This window comes from Apteryx mantelli, chromosome 26 (assembly GCF_036417845.1).
Source record: "Apteryx mantelli isolate bAptMan1 chromosome 26, bAptMan1.hap1, whole genome shotgun sequence".
In the NCBI taxonomy this organism is placed as follows: domain Eukaryota; kingdom Metazoa; phylum Chordata; class Aves; order Apterygiformes; family Apterygidae; genus Apteryx; species Apteryx mantelli.
The window spans coordinates 5,558,990-5,577,956 of record NC_090003.1 but is presented as its reverse complement, the minus strand read 5'-3'; the positions used below and the strand labels follow the sequence as shown (position 1 = coordinate 5,577,956).

General features: G+C 46.9%; 1 protein-coding gene across 1 annotated transcript; it reads left to right on the top strand.

Annotated features, from left to right (window-relative positions):
- The first annotated feature begins 5,509 nt into the window (after positions 1-5,509).
- Positions 5,510-17,888, top strand: GPR157 (G protein-coupled receptor 157). The gene is made up of 5 exons (XM_013960605.2): positions 5,510-5,984; positions 11,242-11,455; positions 13,786-13,980; positions 14,552-14,815; positions 17,058-17,888. Exons 1-4 carry the CDS (start codon positions 5,608-5,610, stop codon positions 14,771-14,773), a joined length of 1,008 nt encoding a protein of 335 aa, XP_013816059.1. The 5' UTR covers positions 5,510-5,607; the 3' UTR covers positions 14,774-14,815; positions 17,058-17,888.
- Positions 17,889-18,967: the final 1,079 nt, after the last annotated feature.

The window sequence follows — 18,967 nt, the reverse complement described above, 5'->3', positions numbered from 1 at the left end:
TCTGTTGTGGTTCTAACGCAGTGGAGATGGGATAAGAAAGAATTCATAATGTCCCAACTCGGCTTGATCCAGCAGCTCTGTACGTGTCATGCTTGCATCGAGGCTGTTCTTCTAGCCCGATGCTGAACATGCAAACAGGTCAAAGTATTACTCTAATAGCGGACTCTCGCGTTGGTCTGGTTAAAGAAGGAAGGGGAACTGCACATTTCGGTCTCTCCTGAGAATCAGGAGCTGGTTTGAGTAGCTGCTCATATTGCAAAGTTAATACTCAGACACTGAAAGCAGACCTGCCTGCTTTGGAAGGTATCTTTCTAAGATATTATTGAACAGCAGAGGGGATGGGAGGCAGGAGAATGGGGGAATTAATCCAGAAGCAGCAGCAGAAAAAAATCAATACTGGGACTTATGTAATCAAGATAAAATAAGAATTTGTATGGCATTTGTTAATTCTGGAAGTCCTAGAATAAATTTAAACTAGCTATTTATGGTACTACTTTCCAATTATTGTAATAGCATAAGGGGAACTTCTGTAGCACTTTACTGACAGCTTTTATTGTGTGATCCCTCTGTTTCCTGGTGGAGAGGAAGAGCTGCTGCTATTAGCTTCCCTTCATAGAAAAGGGGATTAAACTGAAACAACAGGTGGCTGCGTGGCTGTTGGCGCTGCAGGAGTTCCCGGTGCTCAGCGAGGATCGCATGCTTCTGCACCCCAGGCCTCCCTTCTCCGAGCTTAGTGAAATACTGCTGGTGATGCATGTGTGTGTGTGTGTGTGTGTGTGTGAGAGGGAGCTGTTTCATTTATTAGCTACTCTAGCCTAGCATTTACTAGCTGCCTTTTCCAGGGGATCTGCTGCTTAATTTTTTTTTTTTTTTTAGCCAGTAGAGGCTTGATCTTTGCTTTGCTTGGATACTTGAGGGGAAAAGAATGAAGTGTGCATGAATTCTGCATAGCTGGTGTAATTTCTACAGGGTGCCAGCACTATCTGTGTGGCTGAGTGGGTTCTGTTTTCCATGGGCTAAACCCCAAGTTCCTCTGCAGCATGTCTGGATTTGCCATTTAGGGGCAGGGTTCTCCTGTTTATCCATGTTAAGGTCATTCCCTCCAAAAAGATCGCCTGCTGAGGCTGCTGCGTGCTCAGGTCTCCTGCAGACCTCTAGACAGGTAGGGCTGTGCGAAGGAAAGATGCTGTTTCAGTGTGTTTTGCCTCTAGGCACCTTCTTTGTTTCTCCTCCGCATGGGATGCAGATGGAGATGCAGACCTGGCAGGAGGACTTTTCCACTCCTTGTTGCCAGCCATGAAATTCTGAAACTTCTTATGATTTTCCTGCTCAAGGAGGAGTGGGGGAAAGCAGTACACGTCCTTTACAGCTCCAGCTCACCATGGTGGGCTTTGTGTATGTTTACACATCTCGCGGGTGTGCTTCCAAAGGTCTGTTCTCCATGCAAAACAGCCTCCCGCTGTGCCAAACCTCCAGCATGACCCTTTGCATGTGAATGTCAGATTCCTCCTGGCAGACTTGGTAGCACCTCGTTGTACTTCTTACAGAGCTGTCCTGACCCCAGTGTTTGCCAGATAAAACCTTTCAGATCTGTGAAAACTGTTTCTCTGAAAACAAACGCCACGTGAGTTGGCTGCAGTGTCTGCACCGATTATCTGGCTGCCTCCTTGCTAAGTGTTCTTAATTAAATATGGAGGGAATGCATTTCCTGGCTTATTCAGGAATCTTACCGGCTTTTTGCTTGATGATACTTCTGAATCTCTTACCTGCGTAGGTGTTGTAATATATATGTTGTATCTTGCACTGGAGTAGCCAGGCTGTGCTGAAGATCTGCGTCAGTGAACGGTTACGCATGATGCATGCAATTTTGCACTCCTCTGAGGAAAAGAGTGGGAGCTGGGTGTTTTATTGCTCCCAGGCTGAGCCCTAAGAGGCTAGTGAGTACAAAAAGAGTTGTCCTGACTTCCTTGACAGGAACTGCATGATAATGGAAAATTTAAACTTTGAAGTTTTTTTGCCCAAACTGAGCCTCTGCTGGCTGAGTTTTTGCTAGTTATTTCAGGATAGATCTATTTTCCCATGGATGCAGCTGCGTTGAGCTCTGCTTTTCTGTGAGCTCCTCGTTGATGCAGCTATGGTATAAGCTGCAGGCATGAGGCAGGAGTAACTCAGGGGTGACCCAAGCGAGGCCGCTGGTGTCAGCGCGGGCGGCCTCCGCCAAGCGTGGGGCAGTGTCTCCTGCCAGATCGCGGAGATGCTGATGGGAAAATATTGCTGCTTGGAACAGCAGTGACCTCTTGTGGGTAGCGAGGCGGCTGGTGGAGCTGGAAGCTGGCGCTTGGAGTCGGGGATGCTTATCCCCTTGTAATTACGGTTATGGCCTTAAAGTGCATGCGGTAAAGGGAGCGCAGACTCCACTGTCTGGATATCAGGAACACGCTGCTGTAAATGGTGCCAGCTCGGCTCTTCCGCACGTGTTCGTGCTCTGACGCTGTGATGTGCAAACGTCCTCGTTGTTCAGCAGCAGCCCAGACTCGTCTCTCCCCTTGGCAATCCCAAAATTGGCCGTCCGGTGCATCAGAGGAGCTGCGTAGAGAAAGACCAAGATTTTTATTCGTGTGCTTTTTCCGTGGAGTCTGTTTATCTCCGACAAAAGTCATCTCATGGGTCTGGCGCAAATCAGGAGAGTAGCACGGGACTGCGCAAGCAAGCCTCGTGGCTGTGACATGCAGAGGTGCTGCGGGGGTCTCGGCCCCTAAGAGTCACGTAAAAGGCCTGGGGTGTAAAACCAGGTTCCCAGTTAAGTAAGAACTGTGCCTGAGCCCAGCTCCCTGGCCAGCTACAAAGGCAAAGTAAAAATTTCTTACTGAAGCATTTTTTGCTATGGTTATGCCAGAGCAGTCTCTCTTACAGTTAGCAGAGGAGAATTTATGTAGCTAGTTACAGCTCAAGTGATGCTTTACAAGATGCAGGGGGTAGCCTGGGTGTTAAAGCTTTCTAAGGGTCAGCGAGATTAATTACATGTCGGGGAAGAGGGTGAAGTTCTCAAAGGAGAATTTTCATCTCGTATGTTGCCTTACAACAAACTTGTCACTCAGATTTTACTTCTCCCTCTCCTGAGCTAAACAGATCGCTGCCTTTGCGTTGTCAGGTATTTTTAGGCAGTTTCCAAATATTTCTGTTCTCTGGAGACAACTGCAGATTCCGTGGGACTGAAGGTAGGAATGCGTTTCTGGGCAGACAGCTGCGCTGCCGCCACCCTGTGAACGGGAGGTAGCAATAACGGGATTACAGGAATGCAAAGATATGCTGGGCACTGGATGCCTTGCTCATGCAGATGTCAAGAAAATGGAAGGTGGTGGGACTCTAGTGGGAAGTTCTCTGCCTTTTATTGCTCAGTTTTGAAGCAGTAACTCTTCATGCATGCCATGCTGTTAGGCGGTTTCTCTGCGTAAATTAACCATATTTACATTTTCAGAGAATAGGAAGAGGGCCAGCAAAGGATGCTGTGGCTGTCCTGTTTATTTCTGAACTCGAGGGTTAAAGTACTTTTCTCAGTAAAACTGGACGAAACAAGAATTTGAATTTCCACTGTAACTTGTGTTTTGATTCAAACACTCTTCTATCCAGTTCTAAAAAAGCAGTTTAAGCTGGGTCATCAAAACGCCTGGAAATAAACAATTACCTTGTAAGGCAAAGAATTAAGCTGTCTTGTCAGACCACATCTGTCACCAAAAAGAAAAGCAACACCCAAAATCCAGGGCTGAAGATGAAGTGGTTTGTCTGGGTGTTTGTGATAGGTGGGTGGGTCTGTCTTGTTTCTTTATTTTTGTGCTATGAAAGTGGGGGGAGGGAAACAAAAGTAAAAAGCCAAGAATGTACAAAAGCAACCCCTGGGAACAGCCTTGACAAAGTTTTCTTATGTGTTTTTTGGGTCAGATGGTGACTAAAAGGAGCCTCGGACAATGACTTAATGTCCGACTGTGTTCAGGGGAAATGCAACTTGCTGCAACTTCCTTTTCCGATAAGAACATGCAGAGAGTATTGGGCTCCAAAATAAATTTCTTCTAGAAGGAAAAGCCTGCCAGACTGAAGTCTGTCTAAGTCTTAAAGGTCAAAAAGGTATGTGGGAAACTTTTTTTTTTTCTTCAAAAGGAAGTAATTTTAAAATAGAGCAAATGCCAGATGCATCAAGGTGATCAAGAGGAAATGCAACAAACCTTGGATATAGCTGGAGACTTAGTAAAGAGAATTTGAGCAATAATTTAAAAAAGCTCTGAAGCTGCATCTAGCAACTTCTTGAGAGGCATTGGTATGACTTGCCCTCAGAGTGAATCTCTGGAGCAGAAGCACCATGCCATTTGGACAGCACAGGAAGGACAGCTTTAAGATGATCTATGTGCGGAGTGCTCTGCATGCTGACTTGAGTGGATCCTTCATTGCTGATAGCTGGGAAATGGTTAAGCCGTTTTATGGAACAGGATACCTGAAACAATAGCAATATCCATGGGAAAATAAGCACGTCACGATCCAAATCAAAGCTGGCTTCAGAGTTGTCTGTATGGAAGCAAATGAAGTATCAGGCAAGGTAGAAGCAAATGAGGATGTGTTTTCGACTTGTAAGTTCCTTGGGAACGAGCGCTTCCTTACCAACAGAAATAAAATCCGCTTGTTACGGTAGCGAATCCTCTGTCGCGTTTGCTCATCCTCTTCTGCTTCGCAGGTTGCAAGATACTGCAAGAATCGGCGTTGGTGTCTTCCAGGATAGAGACCATGGAAGGTAAAGGTAAGTGGCACCGTCTCGGGAGGGTGGCAGCCTGATAACCTTTGATCACATGGTAGTTAAATGTATATGGCTCAAGCAGTGCCTTTGCGAATACTCTTAAGTACCTAAATATATCCGTGTCGGGTGAGGGTGGGTGAGTCGTGCGCTCTGCTTTGGGGAGAAAGGAGTCAACTATGTCTTTTAAGAAATGGCAATAAAAAAAGCCTTTTTTTTCCTGAATTGGCTCCTTCTGTCATGTTACAACAGGCGGGGATTGCTTTGTTTTGTTTGTTTTCGTTGTTTTTCGCTTGTTTGTTTGTTTTTAAGTCGCCTCTGGACTATGGGGGCCGCTGCAGTTTTCCTCTAAATGCCGCGGCGCGAACAGGCGGGACGGCGAGCCAGCCGCAGGGGTTTCTGCGGGGGCAGCGGCCGGGGGCCCCGAGCGCCGGGCTCACATGACGGCCGGGGGCGGCTCCGGGGCTGCCGGAGCTGGAGCTGGAGCGGGCGCCGGCTCCTCCGCCTGCTCCCCACCTCCTGCCTCCTGCCTCCTGCCTCCCGCCTCGCCCCTGCCCTCTCCGCTCTCCTCCCTCCCTCCCTCCCTCCCGTCTGCTCGCCGCCTCTCCCCCGTGCGCTCCTGCAGCTCGCTCGTCCGCCCCGTCCCGGCGCGCTGGGTGCTCTGCTCTCCTCCTCTCCCTGCCGCTCTCCTCCTCTCCCTGCCGCTCTCCTCCTCTCCCTGCCGCTCTCCTCCTCTCCCTGCCGCTCTCCTCCTCTCCCTGCCGCTCTCCCCCTCCGGCTGCTGGGCTGCCGCAGCTGGCGCTGCCTCCGCGCGCCCTGCCTGCGGCATGCCCGGGCCCTTGCCCCCCACAGAGCTGTACGCCTCCGAGCGGATCGTCGTGCTGCTCTCCTGCGTGCTGTCCTTCCTGGGCTCCAGCCTCCTGGTTTGCACCCACGCCCTGTGGCCGGAGCTGCGGACCCGTCCACGCCAGCTCCTGCTCTACCTGTCCCTGGCTGACCTCCTCTCTGCCCTTTCTTACTTCTACGGGGTGCTGCAGGACTTCGACAGGACCTCATGGGACTGCGTGCTGCAGGGCGCCCTGTCCACCTTCTCCAACACCAGCTCCTTCTTCTGGACCATGGCCATTGCCCTCTACCTCTATATCACCATTGTGAGGGGCTCGCCCACGGGCACGGGCTTGCTCTGCTGCTTCCATGTCGTGAGGTGGGTGCTGTCCGCCGCTCCTGCGGGAGCGCGAGGTGCGGGAACCCACCCCTCGGCCAGGAGCCGCCGCCGCTGCCGCGTGCCGTGCGTTCTGCTCCGCGGCGAAGCGCTTGGATGGTTGCTCAAGTCATCTGCCCTTTCCTTAAGGATACTGTGCCCTTCTCAAGTTCCTTTGCAACAGGGACTTTGCTGTCACTTAGCCAACCAGCCCTGCTTAACCCCTCAAATGAAGAAATGGAGATGTGGGAAAAGTTAAAATGATTTGATTAAGATCATATAGAGAATCTCTGGCGGGAGACAGTGAATCTGGAAGTCCTGGCCCTGCTTTCCCTCTGCGATCTGGTCTGATATCCTAGCAAAAATATCCCCAAACTTCTGCTTGCGATACCTGATGGCTGCTGCCGAAGTTCCACATTTGGGATCTGCATCCGTATGTTCCTGGTGTCAGTCTGGTCTAATTTCCTCCCCTTTCCCTAGGCAGGTTATTGTAATTCGATCCTGTTGGGAGAATGTAGCCTACAAGCGAGGAGGCTGCTAGAAAAGCACTCTGAAGGTTGTTTTGGCATGTTTGATTGAAAGCAAGACAAAACAGCCCACAGTGTAGCTTTATGTCTCAGTTTCTGCTACTTAGCTGATTTTCCACATCATGTTTAGTAAAAGCTTTCATTATGCAATTTGAGCTTGTGTAGTCATGTGCTACCTCCACACTGAGCAAAACAGTGATCCTTTAGTCCTCTGTGCTGCCAGGCTTTTCTAATAAATCATATGGAGAATGATGTGTTTTTTCAAAAAAAAAAAAAGTCATTGCGGCAAGCCAAGTAATGAAATTTCTTTAGTCTGTTTCCCTGTCAGATATGTCTAACTGTCAGCTTTTATTTTCAAACAGCATCATTTGGGAGATGATTGAATTAGAGTCGAGTCCAGATAAAAGACGGGCCATAGAAAAAACATGAAGGCTAAGTGGGAATCGAGGAGGAAACTTGGATTCCTGCCCTGCCTGTTTTAATTACTGCTTGACAGCAAGGTCTGCATGTGAGGAAGCCTAGGGTGCTTGCACGTGCATCCGGGTAGACCGGAGTATCGTTGGTGAAGTTGAAAGAAGATGCAGTGAGACAGCACGGGAATTTGTTAGCTTTTTGTTTCACTTCAAGTGGGCAGGGAGTTGCACTATGAGGATCACGGAGAAAAGGGAGTGTCGGCAGGGAGCTGCCTGCTGCTTAGGGAACAGGAAAAAGGAGCCCTGACTTCTTCATGGGCTTGCTGACTGCATCAGGCTACATCAAAGAGCTGATGCAAATCTGGCCTACTTGTAATCTTCCTGTCTCTGCTAATCGCTGGCTGTGTGACCTTGGTCTGTACTTCAGCTTCTCCATCTGGTTTAATACTTGTCAGTCTCATCGGATACACAGTGGGGAAAGAAATTTAGCAAGATTCATTGAAATACTGTTGGCTGTAATCTGTGCAGTCCTTCAAAACTGTAAAAAAATCTGAAAGATTACACTAACCCTGTGAGAGGAAGGGAGTATTCAACCTGAATTTCCTCTGGGTAAATTTGCTAGGTTTTACTTTCAGTTCTTTATAGTGTTTAAAAAAAAAAAAAAAAAAAGCTATGATCTGTTCTTGCGGGATTGTCTTGGTATTAATACTCAGCTCAATTTGCTCTGTTTAAAGGGCAAAATAGATAAATTTCATCTAAGTCCTATTATCGGGTTCTGCTTCATAAATAACTCCCATTCTGTGCAGAGCCAGTGCTTTATGCTTCTTCCTGCCTTACAATCTGTATGAAAAGCCAGAGAAAACAAGTGAGGACCTGTTCTCCGCCCATCCCTTCATGGCACCTCTTCCTTTTTCCTTCCCTGCATTTTTTTATTATTACCTGTCAGTCATTAAAAACAAACTCTGGACATGCTTGAAGGTGTTTTTTCACTTCTCAGTGCCTAAAGTCCTGTTGACTGTTTGTGGTGTTTTTAACCTGAAAAACTTTTGCTACCACACAGTAGAAACGGCTGCAACTGATATGAAAAGATATTGGTACATATGGTCAAATGAACTGCAGAAAGATGGTGAGGGAGGCCTGCTGGGGGCGAAAGGAAAGGCGGCAAAGGAGAGATGGTGTTTGGGGGATTTAAATATAATAGTTTCCAGTATCTTGGATATCTAAAATAAGTTAAGTATGTCTAGACAAGACCCTGGGAATTTTTTTCTCTTCACCTCCTGGCTTGCCAGCGCAGTCACGCAGTGACCGTTGTGTGAAGAGCCACCCTGTGAGATACTTGTGGAAGGGATTCAAGGCAGGATGGAGTTTTATCATGCCTAAGTTACCTACTCCTCATCAGCAGTTACTCATAAGAGACAAGTGTTTGTAAAGATAAATACCAGGGGTGTTAGTGTCTTACAGTGGATTCTCTTTTAACATTGAGTATAACCAGAGACTGTTCTTCAGCTGAACAGAGTTGTCTAAATATACGTTGGAAGTCAGTACATGAAATTTTCTTTTTAGGGAAACTGGAAAGTCGCGCTAGATGAAACCTGCCAAACAGGTTTGTTTCTTCTTGATTCATGTGGTAACACATGCACCAAGAGCGTGTGTTTTAGAGCTAGTCTGAAGAAGTCTCTTCATAAAGGCTTTGTTTTGTTTTTAAATTTGTGTTGAGCTCAGTTGAGCTTTGAAAACAAGCTTACAGTTGGCTCTGAAAATATTTATGGAGTTGTAAGCTGCCAGTTCTGGCACCCTGAGCATAAATTTCCAAGCTACCTCAGTTGTTTTGGATTTCTGAGTATCATGTATCATTTAGTTGGATAATGTTTTCCTTGCTGTGAGTATAGCTGATCCAAACTTGGGGTGAGGAATGGACCAGATCCCATCCCGAGATTGCTCCTCACTTTATTTTTGATAGCAATTGCTGTCCACCTGTGAAATGTTTGCATTTCATCATCAGGCTATGCAGACATATAAGCACACATAATGTACACATCCATGGAGTACTTGAGGATCCCCATGCTGACTGCATTTAAATGTGTGTGTACTTGGTCCTTTTGAGGAGTCATCCTACAGAATTACACTGTCTTTGGGGCTCAGAGTGAAATTTCTACCTCTTTGTGCTGTCTTGGATCTTTTTTATTCCATCCTTCAGGTATGCCTTGGGTGTTGTGGACCTTCAGCAGAAAGGCTCTGCTTGTCTAAACTGTGGAGTGTCCCCAAGCCAAGCAAGTGAGTCTTGCCAGGCTGTGTGTCTACATTGCTTTTTGCTTCTGTATCTCTTCAGGAGCAAAAATGAGACTGACTAGTGATTCTTCTGTTCCTCCCTTCTTCTAGATAGGTATTGATACTTTCCAGCCTTTGGGAATCTCATCTGTGCTCCAGGAGTCCTTAAATAATCTAATCACTAATCTCAGTTTTCCTCTCCAGATTTCTAAAATATTTTTTAAAAAGTTGGACCTGAAGATCACTGAAATGCCTGATTACTCTTTAGATTCTTTCTAACTTCAAGTTTCTAAACCTTTGTCCTTGGTGTTGGTTGCATCAGCCATCTGATCACAATTCACTATTTTAGTGAAAATTGAAGTGTAAATGAAGCTCGTGTCACATGTGACGGTTTTTTCCTCGCTCTTCCTTTTACTAGTAAGATCCTTGAAGATCCTTTTTTCTTTTTTTCAGTTCCTTCCTAGTAGGCTGTTATTTCATGCTGTGGCCTTGCTTACTGTGTCCATATGTACTCATGCTGTTCTTTATGTATGTTCCTGGTAATTTGACCTACTTCTTGTAAGAGTCTCTTTCAGTTTTAGGTCACTGTGGAGATGTTATTTAGGCAAATTAGTTTCTTAATACGGTTCCTCCTTTTTCTTGATACTGGACTAATTTGTGCTTGTGCCCTTTAATACAGTTTAATATGGTTTCTTTAAGGAAGTGCCAGTTCTCTTGAATGCTTATCTTTACCTTACTGGTTAGTTCTTCAGAGTGTTTTGAAATTTGAATCTCTTTGATTATATAATCCTTGTTTTCAGGCAAATCACCATTTTAACCAAAATGGGAGGTTTTGAGATGCTCAGGAACTTTCTTAGCTGCTGGCAATTTTTAGAATGGTTTTGGAAGGCTTGCAGCATGGGATGGACTTCTTGCAGCAGAAGTGTCTCTAAATAAGTGTACTGGCTCGGCTGTTAGCACTCGGATGTATCTTCTGAAATGTTTTAAATGTGCAAAAGGGTGGACTCTGAATCTTTTTATAGTGTTATATTAATATTCGATTTGTTTTTTTGTAAGTGAAAACAGACCTTATAAAAGAGAGGGAAGCAGCATATTTCTGAGATCTAACATCATGGGTTTATCTCTGATTTTAAATTGGTCTTTGGAACTTGACTAGAGAGACTTGACTTGAGAGTCTGAGGAATGTGAAACCGATTTTAGGAGGAGAGTCCTTCTCGTGTTCTCTGAATGCAGCTGCTCAAAGCTGCCCGCAAAGATGAGCGTGAACAAGGAGGGTGATGAGCAATACAATATTGGCTTTGTTTTCTTTGCATCTGGAGAGACCGGGGGGATTTTGCTGGAAGGTCAATCTGGGTTTTCCCTGAAGCACGTGTGTCATTTTTTGAGGAACTGTCCCTTGTCCCTCTAAAGCCTCCTCAGGACCTTTTTCTGAGGATGAATATGGAAGGGGCAGGTGATGCTTTCAGATGCATTCAGGCCAGCCTTTCGACCGTGGAGTGATCTGTGAGCAGTACATCATGGGTTAGGATAGGCCTGTGAGGTGTTGGGAATTAACAACGCCCAGGAAGGGGCTGCGTGTATTATGTTTGGGTTTGTGGAATTTTTCAGCTCTTGTGCATAGATTTTTGTGGGCAGCCCAAGCTACTGAGTGACTTAATTTGTGTGCGTCATCACAGTTATTTTTCTTCTAGAAAACTTCCCTGTATTTGCATCTGCTGTCAAGAGAGAAGCCAAAGTCAAAACATTGGCTCCAAATTACATGATTTTGGTTCATCTCTGCTTTTTTAGTTTTTTGTCATTACTGTTAGTGCTTTTCCTTTGGAAGAAACCTTCCCCTTGTTGTCCTTCAGAAGTGACCCTCTCACTCTCAAAGTACTGACTACGCTTCCATTTTTTTAATTAAAAAACTGATGGAAATTGTGTTTTTTCTGGACTAGGTATTGGTGTTCTGACTGAAGAATCTCTTCTCAGTCACGCATTTTCCCTGGGATTCAGAAGGACTAAACTGAGCATGTTCTTGGCTTAACTTTGCTCTTCATTTTCTTTCCTCAGCTGGGGAGTCCCCCTTGGCATTACGGTGGCTGCTGTTGCTCTGAAGAAGATTGGCTATGATGCCTCCAATGTTTCTGTCGGCTGGTGTTGGGTCAACTTGGACGCAGAGGATCGGGTCTTGTGGATGCTGTTAACGGGGAAAGTTTGGGAGATACTGGCCTATGTGACTTTGCCGGTGCTCTACATCCTCATCAAGAAGCACATTAATAGAGCAGTGAGTACTCTGCTGCTTCCCGCTTAGGTTACAGTCTTGCTATGTGATTATGTTCTCCTATACTCTGTGGAGCACATTAGCAGCTACACGGGCAGCAATTGCTTCATGTGCTGGTGAAATGCATCCACCGCCGGGAGAAGCAGTGCTGCTGATTCAACAGCCTGCAGCATCATTACGCAATGACTTAGCCCAGGAAGAACAAAAAAGCCTTTTGAAAGCTTAAGGGGTTATGGGATGTACGTGGGTGAAAAGTAAATCCTAGAGTAAGAATTGAAACAGGATGTAAAGGACAAAATTCAGCTTTAATCAGTCTTTTACACAGTTCCACTTGTACCAGGCCTGGGTTTGGTTTCTGGACTTGTCTACCCTCAGTCAATGATTGCTTGTATTCATGAGTAGTATTTTGTAATAACAGCATAAATCCCCATTTGGGAGCATGAGCACTATAGTATTAGGCACCATACTCATACACAAAACAAAAAGATACCCTGCCCTAGGGGTTTTCAGACTTCAGAGGCTTATTTGCTGTTATTACTTGTGAACACAAAGAATCCAGGGATCTGGGACAATATTTGCATAATACAGAAATTAAATCTTTATTATGAGAGTGGCAGAAGGAACTACATCCAGAGATTTTTTTTTCCCCCCTCCAAGTTTCATTGAAAAAGAGAGAAAAAAGGATAAATCTCCTTTTGGAGAATGCTGCCATTGCCAACCTGCTGCTTGTGGTGAAGCTATGGCAGTAGTAAAGGATAAGCACACATCTGGTTAGGGCAGGATCCCACAGATGAGTTGGAAGTAGAAACAGTTTTGAGCTCTTGTAAATACTTGAGAGCCAGTAGCAAGGGTCTTGGGGAAAGGGATTTGGGAAGGGCTTGCTGGTGTCTGTCACCAGTCACCCGGCATAAATTAGACAGGACTCTGTGTTCCTGCAGCTGTCAAAGATAGCAATGTGACGGTCTGGAAACCTGATCCCCCATCCAGCCAGGCTTTTACCCTTATGCTGTGCACCAGGGACTCTCGGGCACTCTGCTCTCCCTTTCACACTCCCAGCCCTGATCCTCCTCTGGGAGCAGTGCTGAGAGCAGGCAGTTGTCGCTTGTGGTTCCCATAATTGGGGTCTGAGGGCTGGGGCAGCAGCAACAGGGCTTTCTGGACTGGAGGACCTTGCCCTTGTCATCGATGGAGATTTTGCTGAGCCTGGTAGCCTGCCCACCAAGCTTCTCCCCTGGCAGGAGATCTCCCACTGCCGAGAAAGAGCAATGGACAGCCAGGGCTGGGTTTGGGGCTGTATTAACAGCTGAAGTAGGTGTTGCAGCAGTGGCTTCTCCATGGTCTGAGAGGCAGGTGGGCAGATGAGAGCAGCTGTTCTGGAGCAGGCGTGCGGGGTGCATGCAAGGGGCTTTCTGAACGGAAGAGCCTCAGTGGGAGTGGGTGGGAAGGTGCATCGATAGACCTCAGAGGGTTTTGACTCTGGCCACCATGCAATGCTGTCACACGGCTCTGTTCTGGAGGAGCTGAGGTGGCAGGGCTGGGAGTACTGGAGTAAGCAAGCACCATGCAGGAAAGCTGTACTGTTCTGTAGCCCCAATGGAAGGAGGAAAAGCTTTCAGTGAGTTAGCTATCCAGAGATTTAACCCTTTGCCCACATTGACATCCTGGTATTCAGCATCATGTGGCCCAGCAGCTGCTGCCTGTGCTGTGTTGACTTTCTCTCCCCCATCCATGAATCTGAGTGCATCCAGCAGCTTCCAGCTCTGTAAGGTCTCATGGGCCTTAGACCTCCAACTTCCCATATAGCACACAAATCCCTGGTTAGGTGGAGTGAAGCTAAGAAGATCTGAGAAAGGTGTGGAAATAGATGTATAAAGGCAAGAACGTCAGACATCAAGGCCTCCCTAAGGCCAAACCCTCAGCCATGCATTTACAAAATGGTAAATCCAGCAATTGGCCAGGCCATTTGACCAGCGAACCTATTTTGTGGAGCACTGTGTGTGTAGTTTCTGTGTGGTTTTGGTTTTGTTTTTTTTAAACATTGTTATAACAGGATTCCTTGGCACTGCATAGCAGTGTAGGTTTATATAATGGTTAATGGAGCACTGAGAAGGACCAGATATCCTATATTTGCTACTCCTTGGCTTCATCAGAAATGTTTGCATTAGCAAGGTCAGAATGTGACTGAAGATCTGTGCTCCATGACTGCATCCCTCTTAACTCACAAGATGCAAAGAATTAGTTTGCTTTGGAAATAATCCCTGGAGCTGAATGTTCTCTGTGTAGCTTTTTGTTCACTTTCTCTCTCTCTCTTCCCCCATCCTCCCCTGTGGAAGCATGCAGCACTGTCAGAGTATCGCCCCATCCTCTCAAGAGCACCTGCGTTTCAGCCCCGGACTTCCATAGCAGATAAGAAGTTGATTCTCATCCCTGTCATCTTCATCATCCTACGCATCTGGAGCACTGTGCGGTTCATTCTGACGCTCTGCAACTCCCCTGCAGTGCAAAATTCAGTCCTTGTTGTCCTGCACGTAAGTATTTGCCTGGTACTGCGTTAGAAGGAAGGTCTGGGAGAAGATCAAGCCTTGTTGCTCTAAATGCCACTTTTGTGCCTAGATGCGGCATGTGCAGGTAAAACACATGCCCTTCGCATGCGGATTGCAAGAGCATCTGCTCCCTCGCATCCAGCACCTAGTGGGATGCCCAGCAATAGCTACTTCAGCAGCATCTAGTGGTCAGAGACAATAGCTGCAGCAGGGCTGTCAGGCAATGCCAGCTGCTGCAGGAAAAGCAGGCTCAGACCAGAACCGCTGGGTGTCTGCCCTTCGGTGGGGCTGCTGGCAGGCAGGGCAGCCTGCGGCTCGCCCAGGCCACCTCCATGTCTATTGGAGCGTCTGACTGCAGGAAAGGCAGTCCTCAAGAGCAGTCTGGTTTGCTTTTGGGTGCAAGGTTGACTTTCCAAATCTGCTTTTCTCATTTAAGTGGAAGTTGCTTACTGTTGCACAGCTATCTGCGTGCCCTGGCATGATTTTTGCTCTTCTCTGGGATGATGGGGGGTGCCAGCAGGAATGGCACTGGCTGACTCTTCTCTTGCCCTTGCAGGGAATTGGTAACACGTTCCAAGGAGGTGCCAACTGTATTATGTTTGTCCTCTGTACACGGGTGGTCCGGGCTCGACTGTTCTCCTCCATTTGCTGTCGCCCCTATGACAGCTTGAATTGGCCTTTGCAGAGGTCCAACAGCAATCAGCAGCACCCAGAGCCCTGCAAGAACATGGATGCACCAGACTCCGAGTGGACGAGACCTCTGCTTTCCAGCACCTGAGCCTCGACTGCCCTCACCTCAGTGCTGACTTCATCTTTCTTGGTAATGACCTAGTGTGAGTCTTTCCTCCTGCCCTGCCTGGGCACAGGCTGGTGGTCTGATGTGAGGGGTGGTGGGGAACAGCTGTCAGTAGGAAGTGGACAGGAGGGGTGGGGGGGGAAAAAAGACTTTCCTGAGAGGTAGGTTTCTGCTGCTGCCGTGAGGATTCCCTGTCTGACTCCACAGCAGCTGCACCCCATGGGGCTTCTTTGGGGCAAAAGCATTTATAGGACTGACCCAGCATCTCTCCCGTGAGCTGGGGGAGCATCTGTTACTCTAGTCTGTAAAATGAGGAAATAGACTGCAGTGTTGTCTGGCCCACAAGGACGGGACACCACAGAAGTCGTTCTCCAGTCTCTAGATGTGCAGTTGCTTAGACTACTAGGTAGCACCCAGGGAGAACTGAAGAGGAGGAACCAGTGGTTCCAGATAATGTATGTGTGTGCGTGGTACTTCATATTTCTTCTGTACTTCATGTTTCAGATACGTTTAATGCCCCAAGTTGCATACTCATAAGTAATCCAAGTCCCTGCTACTGCACATCATAGAAGGGAAATAGAGAGTAAATGACTCATCCAAGCTTATGTAGAAAAGCTGCAGGAACAAAAGCTTGACAGCAGCTCTTCAAGGTTTTGGTTATGAGATCAGACACTGGATAATACCCTTGTCTTGTTCTACTTGTTTATGCATCTCGTTTCCTTGGGCTTGACCTCGTGAATGATAATTACAAAACATGCAGTGGTATCAAGAGTTGATCCATTCAAGACCACTTGGGTTTGGGGTGCTGTGTAGGCTTCTGCCTGTGGATCAGATATTAGTAGCACTCTCTCTTCAGTACCAGTGTGCAATCCGAGGAGGTAAAAACCCAGCTGTCCTGACAGCTTAGAACAGCGTGAACTGCCATGTGCTGGGAACTGCAGTCCCTTCAGAAATGGTACCAAGCCCTCTAGACTTCTGCAGTTATACTTACTCTGCAGGTCACACTCCGTCAAAGGGCTGAGAAAGGTGACAAGCCTCTCTGGGTCATGGGGGGCAGCAGGGGTTAAGGATCCCGGAGAGAAAGTTGTGTTAGGTATGGTAGGCCTCCCACATACTTCTGCTTCCTGTCCTCCCTGACCACAAAGCCTGAAAAAACAAAGGGGACTTTTTTAACCAATTGACAGTTCTTTCTAATTTGTATAACTAGCATTTGCTAAAAGAACAGGAGGCTCATGGGGAGAACAGGAGGCCTAGGGAGAGGAGACAGCTGTTAGACTCCCACTGCTCCAAGCACCCAGCTGCTCAAAACCCTCTCTTATTAGTGTGATTAAAATTAAACTAACGACATGTAAAACAGCTGAATGATGTAGTGATCTCATGGGACTGGGCAGAGGTGAGTCCTGTCACTTCCTTTAGTGAAGACTTGGAATTAACTTTATTATGGTATTAGTATATTTAAGTCCTCTTATACACAGAGGACTGTAAACGTGGGAAGGTGGAGTCCTCAAGAACTCATTAGCCCGTTTCAAGGGGCTGGAGAGGGACTTGGTTCTTTAGCATCCCAAGAGCCTCTGAATGGTAGGTGCAAGCATCTTTTATCTCTGGCACAGATGACTTTGAGAAGTTTTGTCTCTGTTAAAGGGTTTTTAAACTTTAGGCAGCTAAGTAGCGATGCTGGTAGTTCAATTTCATGTTAATCCTATGTGGCTTGGAAAGAGGAGCTGTATTGTAGAAAAGCTGGGTGGTAAATCTTAAAATTTTAAGAGAATTAAAACTGTGCTATGTTCAGTTCTTTAGAGCCAGGCCTGAAGAGAGGAAATAAAGTTGTCACTTGGTAACTTGGTATTAAAAAAAAAAAAAAAAAAACCTTGTTCTCAATTCCCCTTTTCTTCATGACAGCAGAGCTCTGAGAAATGCTTTTGGAGGAACACGCAGCTCAATGGAGTTACGTTCTGTGCTCCAGGGATTTGGGGAAGCAAGCTGGTTTGTAAAGGCCAAATATCTGCAATAGCACCTGTGCTGATACAAGTGGAAAGTCTCTGATTATGGAAATCTTCACGTAGGCAAGGCCAGAGGAAGGAAAACAGCCAACAGAAGATCCTAGAGGTGTCTTTAATGCCTAATACTGAAGCTGGCCACAGCCTACATGTAAACAGGGATGCGATAACATGGTTGGCTGGGAGAGGAAGGGTCCGAGCTGGTGCGCAAACTGCTTGGCTGCTCTGGGCAGGTCCCTTCAGGTTTGACTGTGTTTCATTTCGAACAGGTGCAGGATCGTCCTGGAGTCCCACAGAGGGAGCTAGAGCCTGGGGAGAAGCTCTGCTGGAGTGACTGAGCAAGCAGAAGAGTTCCCCGCTCCTCCCTGGCGTTCAGATCCCAGCTGCTGTGGTCTTGAACTTTGCTCAGGATCCTCTGGAAGATGCTGTTTGGTGACACTCCAACTTCCCGGTTTTCTTCCCTCTGCTTCCTCTCTATCTCCATCATGAGAAATTGTTTGGGCTTTTGCTTTTCTGTCCAACAAGGTGTTCTTGTGAGTTCTGGGGAGAGCAAATACCATGGTGACAGGAAAAATTTAGCAGCTGCTGTGTAGGACTGTCCTGGGCATGGATTTGAGTCCTGGTGCGAGAAGTCTTCTAGGGGACTCTGGACTGGCTCCTGTTCTTCTCTTGAATGTGGACAGTGGTCTGCAAACGTGTTTCCTGGTGGGGATGGACAATTCGTCTTAATGTTTTGCTCCTCCTCCTGGTGGTCGAGGCGTCCTCATCATCAGTGTTTGTGGTGGCAACATGCTTATTGCCTCCTGGGGAAATCTGAACTCTGGACTCTTGGTGCTGAGGGATATTTAGGTGAACCAGGACAGCCCTCGCCAGCAGCGAGGTGGTGCCTGGCATGTGCTCTGAACTTCAGGCGTCCTCTGCCAAAGCACAGGTTGTGGGGTCTGGTCCCTCCCCAGGGGCATTAAATTGGAGCTGGGGAGGGGATGTTTTTGTTGGTTTGCTGTTTGGAGATACTCTTTTACCCTGTTTACAGTGCCTCTGTCTAGTTGTTTTTAAATATTTTTCTCCAACTTTGACAAAATAAAAGCCTTGTTTCTTTACTGAGATGTTCTTCAAGCATGTTGTGATGGGCCTGTCAGCGCCTTGAAGAGCTGGGATCAGACTGTTGCAATATCTTCAGGTTTCTTGTGTGTCTGTAATTGGGGGGAAAAAAAGATTGACTTTTGAAGACATGCACAGGGAGGAAAATCTGCATCTATTTTTAGAAGACTTTCTTTTCCTAATTTTTTTTATATCCATAAAAGCGTAAACCTTTCATCAGTTTGAGCAACCTGTTCACCTGTATGTATTATACTTAATTCCCGCTGGCCTGTTGCTATGAACTGAAAAGACCTGTGAGAAATGAATGTGTGGGTCTTGTGTCCCTTAACTTCAGTTCACCTTACGGATGGTGGCTCTCAAATACATGAGGTGACAAATGTGTAATCATGAGTTTACAAACTGCACTTTCTCCAGATGGGGTCAGGTCGTAAGATAGGTAGGAATTATGTTGGAGAGAGCTGGTGGCTTCCCAGGATTTCCCAGTTAGGAAAATATGTGTATTTTTGGGGGTGGGGAAAACCCTGAGGTAGGTAACCTTGCCTTTGGGCAGGCTGACAGTTGAAGCAACTCTTCCGAAGTTGCCATGTGATTCCAGCCTGTGAATGAACTTTACTCAGAATAGGTTAAAATTTTGCCAGCCACCTCCAACAGCTGGAAGCAGTCGAGACCCCTGGCGCAATAAGCGGTGCTGGACCTTGGCTCTGTTCGCAACTGATTGAGCAACAGTGTCTGTTACTAGGGTTGCACAATGCTTCCCATCTGGGATATCTGCTTCTCTGTGGTTTATAACTGTGCCCCAAATTTAACTGGTTGACCTGAAAATGTTCTCTGCTGGAGGCCTGCCACAGGGCAGGAGAGGAAAGGAGTCCAGATGCTGTCGAGAACAGGCAGAGGGAAATGTTTGTTCTGCTGCGTTAGGTGATTGATGTCTCCTTGCAGTGTTTTGGCTCTCTGGCAGGGGGACTTGCAATGTGTGTTTTGTGTCAGCACTCTGCCTTCCGGCTGCATTACAAGCCTTGGAAGAAAACGTTAGTTTGCCCATCAAGGGTTGTCCTTCAGTTTTGCTATCCTAAATGTT

What these genes read in the sequence shown, in the direction of transcription:
- GPR157 (XM_013960605.2), top strand. Translation starts at nt 5,608, where the DNA reads ATGCCCGGGCCCTTGCCCCCCACAGAGCTGTACGCCTCCGAGCGGATC. An exon ending in TGCTGCTTCCATGTCGTGAG is followed by an intron (nt 5,985 to 11,241) that starts GTGGGTGCTGTC and finishes TTCTTTCCTCAG; the next exon opens with CTGGGGAGTCCCCCTTGGCA. An exon ending in CAGTCCTTGTTGTCCTGCAC is followed by an intron (nt 13,981 to 14,551) that starts GTAAGTATTTGC and finishes TTGCCCTTGCAG; the next exon opens with GGAATTGGTAACACGTTCCA.